Source organism: Triticum dicoccoides, chromosome 3A, assembly GCF_002162155.2.
Source record: "Triticum dicoccoides isolate Atlit2015 ecotype Zavitan chromosome 3A, WEW_v2.0, whole genome shotgun sequence".
Taxonomy (NCBI): Eukaryota; Viridiplantae; Streptophyta; class Magnoliopsida; order Poales; family Poaceae; genus Triticum; species Triticum dicoccoides.
The window spans coordinates 24699880-24711115 of record NC_041384.1 but is presented as its reverse complement, the minus strand read 5'-3'; the positions used below and the strand labels follow the sequence as shown (position 1 = coordinate 24711115).

General features: G+C 41.9%; 1 protein-coding gene across 1 annotated transcript; it reads right to left on the bottom strand.

Moving 5' to 3' along the window:
• Positions 1 to 1766: 1766 nt before the first annotated feature.
• On the bottom strand, positions 1767 to 5215 carry LOC119266814 (receptor-like protein EIX2). The gene has a single exon (XM_037548092.1). It carries the CDS (start codon positions 5213 to 5215, stop codon positions 2165 to 2167), a length of 3051 nt encoding a protein of 1016 aa, XP_037403989.1. The 3' UTR covers positions 1767 to 2164.
• Positions 5216 to 11236: the final 6021 nt, after the last annotated feature.

The window sequence follows — 11236 nt, the reverse complement described above, 5'->3', positions numbered from 1 at the left end:
ATGGCTTTATGCACCGTCGCCCGCCATCTTCAAGTCTAGCAACCAGCCACCCTATGGCAAGTACCACTTTTGCTGCGTGGACTGCTCACTCTGCCGGACATCGCCACTGTTAGCCCTCTCCAACGACCGACACCACACCGCACCACTCATGCGACATAGGTGACCACTCTAGTATGACTTCCATGCACGCTGTAGGTATATCATTGGCGTAGATCTCCGTAACCGCGGTTCGACATATGCATGTGATGTTTGCGAAGTATTTGCTGTATATATCATAGATACACCGCTAGGTACCTCTATCTTAGTAGTTAGTGGCACTGACCCATGGGACCCAGATGGCCAGGGTCACTCGACATCTTGCGCTGGAATCTCTAACGAGAAACCGGATAAACAAACAACCACCATGGCTGCCAAATAGCGTTGTAAACGTAAAACTCCTATTATATGTCAAATTGTTATGAAAATGCATAGTATCCAAATATATTAAGGCAAACCTCGTTAACATTCCTCTTTACTTTTTGCAATCCCTACTGAGTCAAAACCTATGACTGAGCAGAATTTCTATGTTCCTTCTTGCAAATCATTATCAAAACTGTAGCCCAGCATACATGAAATGTCTAAGATGTCTAATCTCATTTTACCACCTATCGATGGAGTGTGTAGCCTCCTAGAGACCATCCTTTATGAAGCAGGAAAGTTCTGATGAAAAGACTGCACCATGCATGAACATTTTGCTAAATCCATGGACATTTTTCATTCATAAACATTTTTCTGAAGTTCACAACTATTTTCTAAACATTGCATGAACATACTTATAAATACATTACCATTTTTAAAATTCATGTTTCTAAAATTTACGAATTTTTTTAAGATTTAATTATACTTTTCTAAAAACGTGAATATTTTTCAGATATCCATGGGCACCTTTAAAATTCATGGCTTTAAAAAAATTTATTAATTATTTTCTTACAAGTTTCGAGACTGTTTTTTGCGAAACAGTTTTTAAATGAAAAACTAAAGCAAACAGGAAATCCAGAGGAAAAAGAAAAAGCTAGAAAACGGGATGAATGTGCCGACGTAGACGCCAAACTGGGCCGGCCCTCACAGCCTCGCGTCTGCGCTAGCTGCTACCTCGAGATCTGCCGCATTGAGCGCTCCTCCCTGTTTGGGGTTGGGCCCCGGCGGCGGCGAACCACCCGAGGCGGCACGCGACAAAGGCCGGCGAGGGCGGCCGCGTAGCCGAGGCCTTTGGTGCCGTCAAGGTCCACAAGGAGGGCAGCGTGGCGTTGCCCCAGATCTGGCGCTGGGGAGGATGGATTCGGCGCACCTGTCAGCTTCCCGGACCCGGGCAGGGCGCCCGGCCGCACCATGGCCGGCGATTGCTGCAGAACTGCGGCCATTGCTGCTCGGAGCGTGCCGATCGTTTCTGGTTAGTTAATTCCTCTTTCAATCATCTCACTTACAGCACTTATTTCTCTGTTTCCCCATCGTTCAGAGTAACCAAATACACTTGCTGCTGATCGATATTAACACTTAGATTGCACATTTCTACTGCACACATCTAAAGCTACACATAATCACTTGAACCAATGAAATAAACCACTGTCAACCCAGATTAAAGACCATCATATGCGCATTGTACAGTACAAGTAAGGGAGTAACGTCACACAGTACAAGTACAAGTTTATAAACTGAAGTTTTGCAGGGATGTCCACAACCGATTTAGTCCAGATGACGAAACCATCGTGCAACAAGGAGAAACTAACTTGTCGTAACCGCACAAAATGCTCAAATTATTCAGGGTAAGACCCTCATGATTACATCCCAATGTATCAAGGGCCGTATGCATCATTCTGATGCAGAGGCCGGGGTGAACCCCCTTTTCGAAAAAAAACATCCCAATGTATCAGAATAACAAAATAATATTAAAGTCTTACATTTACCACAATAATTTAACAATAGTAAAGTTATAAATATATCAGAAGAGCTAAACATCTTCATCTTTTTTTTTTTGAGTCGCTAAAATCTTCATCTTTATTTAGAGGTAAAACAAGACACACGATATTAACATTTGCTGCTGCAGATCATCCACACCCTGGTTAATAGTCAAGAGCTCTTCTTCAATGGATTGCAGCACAGACACTGCCTCCTTCGGAGAAAACGCTTATTCTACGGCTGTGTTCTCTGCAAAGCTTGCCCACTTCACGACCACAAAGACATAGACTTGATCGTACACCTTGTCAAAGAGCCGGAAGTAAGCAATTCTCCATGTCTTCTTGAACAGCAGTGCACAAAACACCATCCAGAGTCCCACCACAAATCCAAGCACAAGACCAAAGTTAAACGTCAGTGGATCAAATTTTTGGTTGCTGTTGGCGACATCTCCCTGGATGAAAGGATCATTTCCTGAACAATTCTTGTGGACAGGAGGCCCACAAAGTCCATTGTTGCCAATGTACATAAGTGACGGGTTCTCGGAATTGAGGGTGTCAAGTTGGCGGCCAGAGGGTATCCTTCCAGACAAACTGTTGTAGGACAGGTTCAGGGTGGCCAGAGATGTCAGATTTGACAAGCTCGATGGGATTTCACCAGAAAGCTTGTTCTGAGAGAGGTCAAGAGATACCAGTGACTGCATGGTGCCAATCATGCTTGGAATTTCTCCACTCAATTGGTTTGATGATAAGTTCATATTCATTAGTGCAGCAAGCGAAGTGATGTATGTAGGAATTTCACCAGTCAGGGAGTTGCATGATAAATCAATGCTCACAAAATATGCAAGTGTTCTGCCAAATAAGTATATAAGTTGCTGCCCTTTTGTCTGTACTGACAATATATGTCCTAGCTGTTCAACATTCAGTATGCTGCTAGTGCGTAATTTTGTGGCTCCATGAGATTCAACAGAACCATCCATACCAACGGATTCCTGTTGTAATGTTCTCATAAATGTTAGGTTCAACAGATGCTGAGGTATTGCACCAGAGAAGCTGTTGCCTGATAGATCTAAGTATCGAAGATACCCAAGCTCTGTTATGTCAACTGGAATATTATCAGAAAAATTATTTTGGCTCAGTATGAGAAAATGTAAATTCATCAGCTTTCCTATCCATGCAGGTAATCTTCCAGAGAACTTATTCCATGACAGATCCAAGAACTTCAGACCTGTGTTGTTCTGCAAAAATGCTGGCATTTTTCCTGATAAACTGTTATTGCTGAGTATAAAAAATTGTATGTTGGGCATTTCAAAACATTGGGGAATTTCACCCTCCAAAATATTGTTCGACAAATCCAGATACACCAACCATTCAAGTTTGCAAATAGACTCTGGAATATACCCACCAATTTGATTTGAATGCACAGACAATACTTCAAGTAGTGAGGCTCCAAGGTTTGATGGTATTGTTCCTGAAAATTTATTGTTGGAGATGTCTAACCATGTGATATTATTTGGCAATGCAGGTATTGGGCCAGTAAACCGGTTTGAATTGAGAATGAGTTTCTTAAAAGCCATGCGATCCAGATCTGCTGGCAAGCTGCCACTTATTTGGTTGTTAGAGATATCCAGTGATGTGGCATGTGAAAATGCAGACCAAAACCAATCAGGAAACTCGCCCTTCAAACCGTTGCTTGAAATGTCAAGCCCAGTGGTTTTCAGCTGCTGAAGCCAAGGTGGAAACAGAGGACCCATCTGGCAAGATCCAAATGATGCATACTTCAGAGTAACGGGAGGACGCCAATCAGAACTCAGTACAATCTTCAAATTATTGGAAGAGATGTCTATTGCCCTTAAACTTGTTAGATTTATGAAGTGTTCTTCCGTGATCACTCCAGTGAAGTTATTTTCCCTTAGGGCCAGAGAATTCAGATTAATAAGAGAACCTATTTCAGTGGGTACAGTTCCACTGAGAAGATTGCTTGAGAGGAGAAGTTCAGTCATATACATCAATTTCCCAAGATTGACTGGTATACTTCCCGTGAGCTGATTGTTATAGAGTGCAAGGGAGGTTAGAACTGTCATATTCCCAATCTGTGGTGGTATAGTTCCAACAAGGCTGTTTGAATAGAGGTATAGTATGCTCAACCTAGTGAACTCACTAATAAAGTCTGGCAGAGTTCCAGTGAAATTGTTGATACTAAGATCCAGCTCCTGCAATTTTTTCCAGGTGCATTGTGGCAAACTCTTCATAAGCACTGCTATGTCGCCATTTATGCCATTAACAGAGAGGTCGAGGATTTCCAAACTGCAAAGATTCTTATAGTATCCTGTCATCATCATGTTCGTGTTCTCATTGCGTGAAATATCAAGGACTTGAAGGTACGTCATGTTTCCTAGTGTGTCAGGGAGCTGGCCGAATAACCTGTTATCCCCAAGATCGAGGTACTTCAAGGTTGTCGCTTTCCAAAACCAACCATATATGAGTGAGTGCTCAAAATCATTTGAGGACAGGTCAAGCTTCTCAAGTTTTGTGAGATTAAGGTGCAGAAGTGATTGGTTTGCACTATCAAGTGAACAGGAAGAAAGATGAATAACCCTCAAAGGTGGAATCATATTGAGGGTATGAGGCCAGTCAGCTATCCCTGAGAGCTGGACTCCGCTCATGCTAAGGAACTGCAGGAAAGGTAGCTTCGCCAGCCAGGTGATGTCCATTGAGTACATCATAGAATTACCAGTTTGGGCAAGGTCAAGATACTGCAACTTAGACAGATTTCCTAGCTGAGAAGGCACTCTACCGGCAAATGGTATGCCAGAGAGGTCAAGGTATCTCAAGTTCGTCATGGAGCCCATTAAATTAAGAATTTTGCTATTTGGCCCTGGTAAACAGTTCATGCTAAGGTCCAGGTGCTCTAAATGCTTCAAGGAAAGTAGAGAGGGACTTATCTCGCCGAACAAAGAATTGTCATGTTCACATGGATCATAGTAGCCCCAGGGGTTGTCCTCCACAATTGTACTGCGAAGGTGAAGCTTGACGACATGGCCAGTTCGATTGTTGCAACCGATGCCTCTCCACCGGCAGCAATCTTGGCCGTCCCATGAGATGAGGAGGTTGGCGCTGTCGCTTGTAATGCCCTTTTTGAAGGAGAGCAAGGCAGCCCTCTCGGCCGGGATGCAGCCACCCCCATGGGCATGCGGATGCTGGGGTTGTAGTGCATCATTTGTGAAGAACGAAAAGATGCTTATGCTGATGAGAGCGAGCAAGAGATTGATTGTGCGACGCATGGTGGATGAATGATTGAGTTGTCTAGCTGGGTGTTAGTATTTAGTTATGTACCAGAGGTATATATGTCCATAACTTGTCAAAGTCCCCGTGGATGCTTGTTCAATCATACAATATACAATATTGTATCATACAACTATACAATATTTTGTGCCCATCTGTGATGGGAGTCACCAACTACTCCACTAGTTGGCTGACTCCTGACTGCAACCGCACTGTACCGTTGGCATCAAAGTCAATTGATCCTGTTGTATATGTGGCGTGCACTCGACTAGGTACTACTCCAAACCTGACCAAAATTTTGTTTTGCAATTTCGCTGAAACCCTATAGTTTTATATGTTTAAACTGGATTGCAAGGAGCATTAGTAGCACAAATTAGCTGGTAAGACTATAGCTTCTACGATAGTTGGCCGGATTTTGAAGCATGCCCTTGGTCCCAAACAAAAGAAATAAATGTTGCTAGAAGAAAGAAGTTGGTTGCTGCATTGGATGGAAAATTATGCAATTGTTAGTGAGCGCTGGAATACGTGTTGAGCTTCTTTTTTATTTGAGGTTTATACTGATTGAGCTTTGCAACTTACTTAATGGCACGGGCATTGATATATTTAGCAGGCCCAACACGAAGCTAATGACAGGGGTTATTTTAGCCTGAATTTTATAAGGTCCTGTTTGGAGAAACATCGAAGAATCAGATCTATGGAGCACCCCCAAGCCACAAGCCCACAATCATCAAAAGGTGCCGTCAAGGCAGCTGTCTGCGCCATGAGCTTTGGAATACGTGTTGAGCTTCTTTTTTTTGTTGAGGTTTATATTGATTGAGCTTTGCAACTTACTTAATGGCACGGGCATTGATATATTTAAGCAGGCCTCTGCCTCCCCTACTTTGAACCTGAGTTTTATAAGGGTCCTGTTTGGAGAAACATCGAAGGATCAGATCTATGGAGTACCCCCTAGCCACAAGCCCACAATCATCAAAATGCAGAACTTATTTCTGGCTAGCTAATGACAGGGGTTATTTTAATCAAAAATAGGACAGGGGTTACTATTTTAGTATGACCAATTAAGAACCAACCTTGCTGAAGGAGAATGAACGAGTAACTAGTGGTTTGTGGTGAGCTGTTTTCCTGTTGCATATGGAATGAAGATTTCTCTTCTTCACCTGCTAGGTGCTACCACTATGCTAGCTCTATATTTATAAGTTCCCATTATGTGGAACTTGTAGTCAAGTTGCAATAAGTAGAAGGCTTGATGATGGCACCTAAGCAAATAAATATTGAACAGTATGTATGATTTTTCTTCTTCTTTTGCATGTGTATATAAACTGTTGTTTGTTTGATGATTGTTGTGCCAGTTTGGATACAGGACACTGCTGTTTGTTACATACTCTATTTTTGTAGAATACCTGTTGGCTAAATTATTCTTATGCCAAGATCCAGCAAGCAAAAAGGGATTGAAAGGAGCATTAGTAGCACAAATTAGCCGGTAAGACTGTAGCTTCTACGATAGTTGGCCGGATTTTGAAGCATGCCCTTGGTCCCAAACAAAAGAAATAAATGTTGCTAGAAGAAAGAAGTTGGTTGCTGCATTGGATGGAAAATTATGCAACTGTTAGTGAGCGCTGGAATACGTGTTGAGCTTCTTTTTTATTTAAGGTTTATACTGATTGAGCTTTGCAACTTACTTAATGACACGGGCATTGATATATTTAGCAGGCCCAACACGAAGCTAATGACAGGGGTTATTTTAGCCTGAATTTTATAAGGTCCTGTTTGGAGAAACATCAAAGAATCAGATCTATGGAGCACCCCCAAGCCACAAGCCCACAATCATCAAAAGGTGCCGTCAAGACAGCTGTCTGCGCCATGAGCTTTGGAATACGTGTTGAGCTTCTTTTTTTTTGACGTTTATACTGATTGAGCTTTGGAACTTACTTAATGGCACGGGCATTGATATATTTAAGCAGGCCTCTGCCTCCCCTACTTTGAACCTGAGTTTTATAAGGGTCCTGTTTGGAGAAACATTGAAGGATCAGATCTATGGAGTACCCCCTAGCCACAAGCCCACAATCATCAAAATGCAGAACTTATTTCTGGCTAGCTAATGACAGGAGTTATTTTAATCAAAAATAGGACAGGGGTTACTATTTTAGTATGACCAATTAAGAACCAACCTTGCTGAAGGAGAATGAGCGAGTAACTAGTGGTTTGTGGTGAGCTGTTTTCCTGTTGCATATGGAATGAAGATTTCTCTTCTTCACCTGCTAGGTGCTACCACTATGCTAGCTCTATATTTATAAGTTCCCATTATGTGGAACTTGTAGTCAAGTTGCAATAAGTAGAAGGCTTGATGATGGCACCTAAGCAAATAAATATTGACCAGTATGTATGATTTTTCTTCTTCTTTTGCATGTGTATATAAACTGTTGTTTGTTTGATGATTGTTGTGCCAGTTTGGATACGGGACACTGCTGTTTGTTACATACTCTATTTTTGTAGAATACCTGTTGGCTAAATTATTCTTATGCCAAGATCCAGCAAGCAAAAAGGGATTGAAAGGAGCATTAGTAGCACAAATTAGCCGGTAAGACTATAGCTTCTACGATAGTTGGCCGGATTTTGAAGCATGCCCTTGGTCCCAAACAAAAGAAATAAATGTTGCTAGAAGAAAGAAGTTGGTTGCTGCATTGGATGGAAAATTATGCAACTGTTAGTGAGCGCTGGAATACGTGTTGAGCTTCTTTTTTATTTGAGGTTTATACTGATTGAGCTTTGCAACTTACTTAATGGCACGGGCATTGATATATTTAAGCAGGCCTCTGCCTCCCCTACTTTGAACCTGAGTTTTATAAGGGTCCTGTTTGGAGAAACATCGAAGGATCAGATCTATGAAGTACCCCCTAGCCACAAGCCCACAATCATCAAAATGCAGAACTTATTTCTGGCTAGCTAATGACAGGGGTTATTTTAATCAAAAATAGGACAGGGGTTACTATTTTAGTATGACCAATTAAGAACCAACCTTGCTGAAGGAGAATGAGCGAGTAACTAGTGGTTTGTGGTGAGCTGTTTTCTCTTCTTCACCTGCTAGGTGCTACCACTATGCTAGCTCTATATTTATAAGTTCCCATTATGTGGAACTTGTAGTCAAGTTGCAATAAGTAGAAGGCTTGATGATGGCACCTAAGCAAATAAATATTGGCCAGTATGTATGCTTTTTCTTCTTCTTTTGCATGTGTATATAAACTGTTGTTTGTTTGATGATTGTTGTGCCAATTTGAATACGGGACACTGCTGTTTGTTACATACTCTATTTTTGTTGAATACCTGTTGGTTAAATTATTCTTATACCAAGATTCAGCGAGCAGTTGAACTGAAGACGATGCTGCTCCTACAGTTTCTGCACTGTGAGTTACTTGTTTGGGGAGTTTGCCTCTATCTGTTTTTTGATGCTCTGCATCTCTAGATTTTAACTTTTGTTGCTTGCCTGACTGATCTTCGCGTATCTTGCCCATGTGCTGTTACTTGCTACCCTGGCTGCTTAGGCGTAGCAGTAACTTGTGTTGAGTAAAAGCTGACCTTTTTAAATTGTTCGGTAGCAATATTTCTTGAAATTAAACTGGGATGGGGGCACCATTCTCTTGCCGAGCCAAGCCAAAGGTACGGCGCGCGCAAACTCCTTTCTTTCTGTACTTCAGTCATTAGCTGCTAGTGCAGTGCATGAAGAAACTGATCACAGCTTGGTTCGTCGAGGACTTGCAGACAAAGTGGTCATGGCGGCACCCAAGCCATGGAAGTGTCGCGACGTGACCTCCTGCACCAGGTCGATCCCGCCGACGTGCAGCTGCGAGGACGTGGTCGACAACTGTACTGCAACCTGCAAGATCTACAAGCCCGTGTACCTGGCCCGCCGCGTTTGCCTAGACCAGTACACCGGCGACCCCAGGCCCAAGTGCACGGAGGAGGATGTCACGGCCGGCGGTAACTAGCACGTGCCCGCTTGCACGTCTATCAACCGGTCAACACACGCCTACTCTAGCTACTTGCTACTTTGTCTCAAAGAGAGAGGGAGAGGGAGAGGGAGAGGGAGAGGGAGAGGGAGAGGGAGAGCTACTTGCTGCTGCAGCAGCCTGCAGTGGTTCACAATGACATGGATGGCCGGCCTCCTGCTACCGTTACAGCCTACCATAGCACTGCTAGCCTGTGTGGTGGTCAGTCTGTACCTGGCAATGTTTTAATGAATTTTCGAAAATTTTAATGACGTTTCTTTCAGTTTCAAGCAGTCTCTCTGTATCTCTAGATTGATAATTGAGTTTACTGAACTACAGTAGTAATTGTTTGTTTAACCAACTTATGTCCAGTCTTGTGACTATTTCGCACAACTTCGCAATCCCAACCTAAGTCTAAATCGACTTGAAAATACTTATGTTTTTCTGTTGCAGTATCTTTTTTTATCTGAATCAAAGAGACATTACCAGCAACCAATAATTAAAAAAAATACCTGGTGTTTCGAACTAACTTAAATTGATTTTGTAGTGTGTTGCTAATTTTCATTAAAGTTTCGTATGCAACAGTAGAAATCCATCGCCCTTCACATGTGTTTTTATCTTTGACAGGTTACATTCAGTTTGACTACCTCATCAGGAATTCAGGTCCAGACCCTAACCAGACGACAGTGCACATTTAAGTTCTACCATAGTTTGCCAATATATAGTTTACAGAGTTTTGACATCGACGCACATGAGTATGAATTAAGAAAGGAAATTTCTATCTCTGTCCCTGTTCTTTACCAAGTTGGTTGCCTCCGAACAGTCTGATTCAACTACAATGGGAAGATAAGTCCATTCTCTAGCAAGCGCCAAACTTCCCATTAAAGAAGAAATCTCCGCATCCGGTGCAACTTTACATGATAAAAGTTTATGGCAAGCTGTGAACATTATGGCCCCTGCATCATCTGGGTAACACATTTCCGGTCACTGCTGAGTAATCAGTTGGATCAAAGGAACCATCTGTGTTCAACATTCACCCATCCTTGGCCTGGTGGCACCCAGGGAATATTACACATCGCTGGCGCCTTTACTTGTGTTGTCTACGAAATGCAGAATCTGAATCTATAAGCATTGTTACTCCTACTTAACTAGCATCAGTTTGTTGTGTTCTTCTTCGTGAAACAAAGTCCTCTTAGTAGTGTATTTGTTTTCTTCAGATTATTCACTCTTCAGGCCATCAACTTTTTAACCTGACTCCGTCTTATAAATCATATAACCTTCCCTTAGTTGATATAGGTGACAAAGTCATGACTGCTGGTGATGAGAAAGGTGCTGCTGCTGGCACGTGTGCATAGATCTCGAGGACAGGATTCTTGCTGGAAGGGAGAATGATGCCACAGTGCAGAAGTTACAAGACCACGATAAGGTTTGGTTTCAAGCAAAGACCTTTTTATTATTTTAAGGTACAGTATGATCACTTTAACAACCAGAATTTAATCGTCTTTCTTTCCTAAGTTATTTCATCACATATAACACATATATTTTTGGGGTAATTTCGAAACTGGAACACACACCTTGACTATAAGAAATCATATAAACTGAACTGAGATCGTAAAGTTTCCTGATTGTGTATCTTGCTGTATGGTTGCCTATTGGTAGTCTTAAGACCCAATATGTGTCCATAGTCATCTATCCATAGTCCTAAGCCCCAACAACTGAATCTTCAGATTGCTGATTGTAAAGATATACTTAATTATGTGAGCTTTCAAACTAATCGCCATAGGTTTCCACTCATACAGATAATCTGCCTCGGAAATTTCTTTGTTTTACTAAATGTTTTCTTATCAAAAGTCCACAGTATTAGATTACATGGTATGATCGTTGCTTATTTTATATACATCCATTCTCCTTGGTTTGATTACATGTTAAAAGGATTTTATTTGTTTTGGTTCTAGTCGTCTCACTAACATCATCTTGGTGCAGCAAATCTATGGTCTTGCTTTATCTGTTATCATTTGTTTGTTGGCGAGCCATTAC

Bases quoted from the DNA above. Each gene is read 5' to 3' on its own strand.
- LOC119266814 (XM_037548092.1), bottom strand. From the start codon at position 5,215: ATGCGTCGCACAATCAATCTCTTGCTCGCTCTCATCAGCATAAGCATC.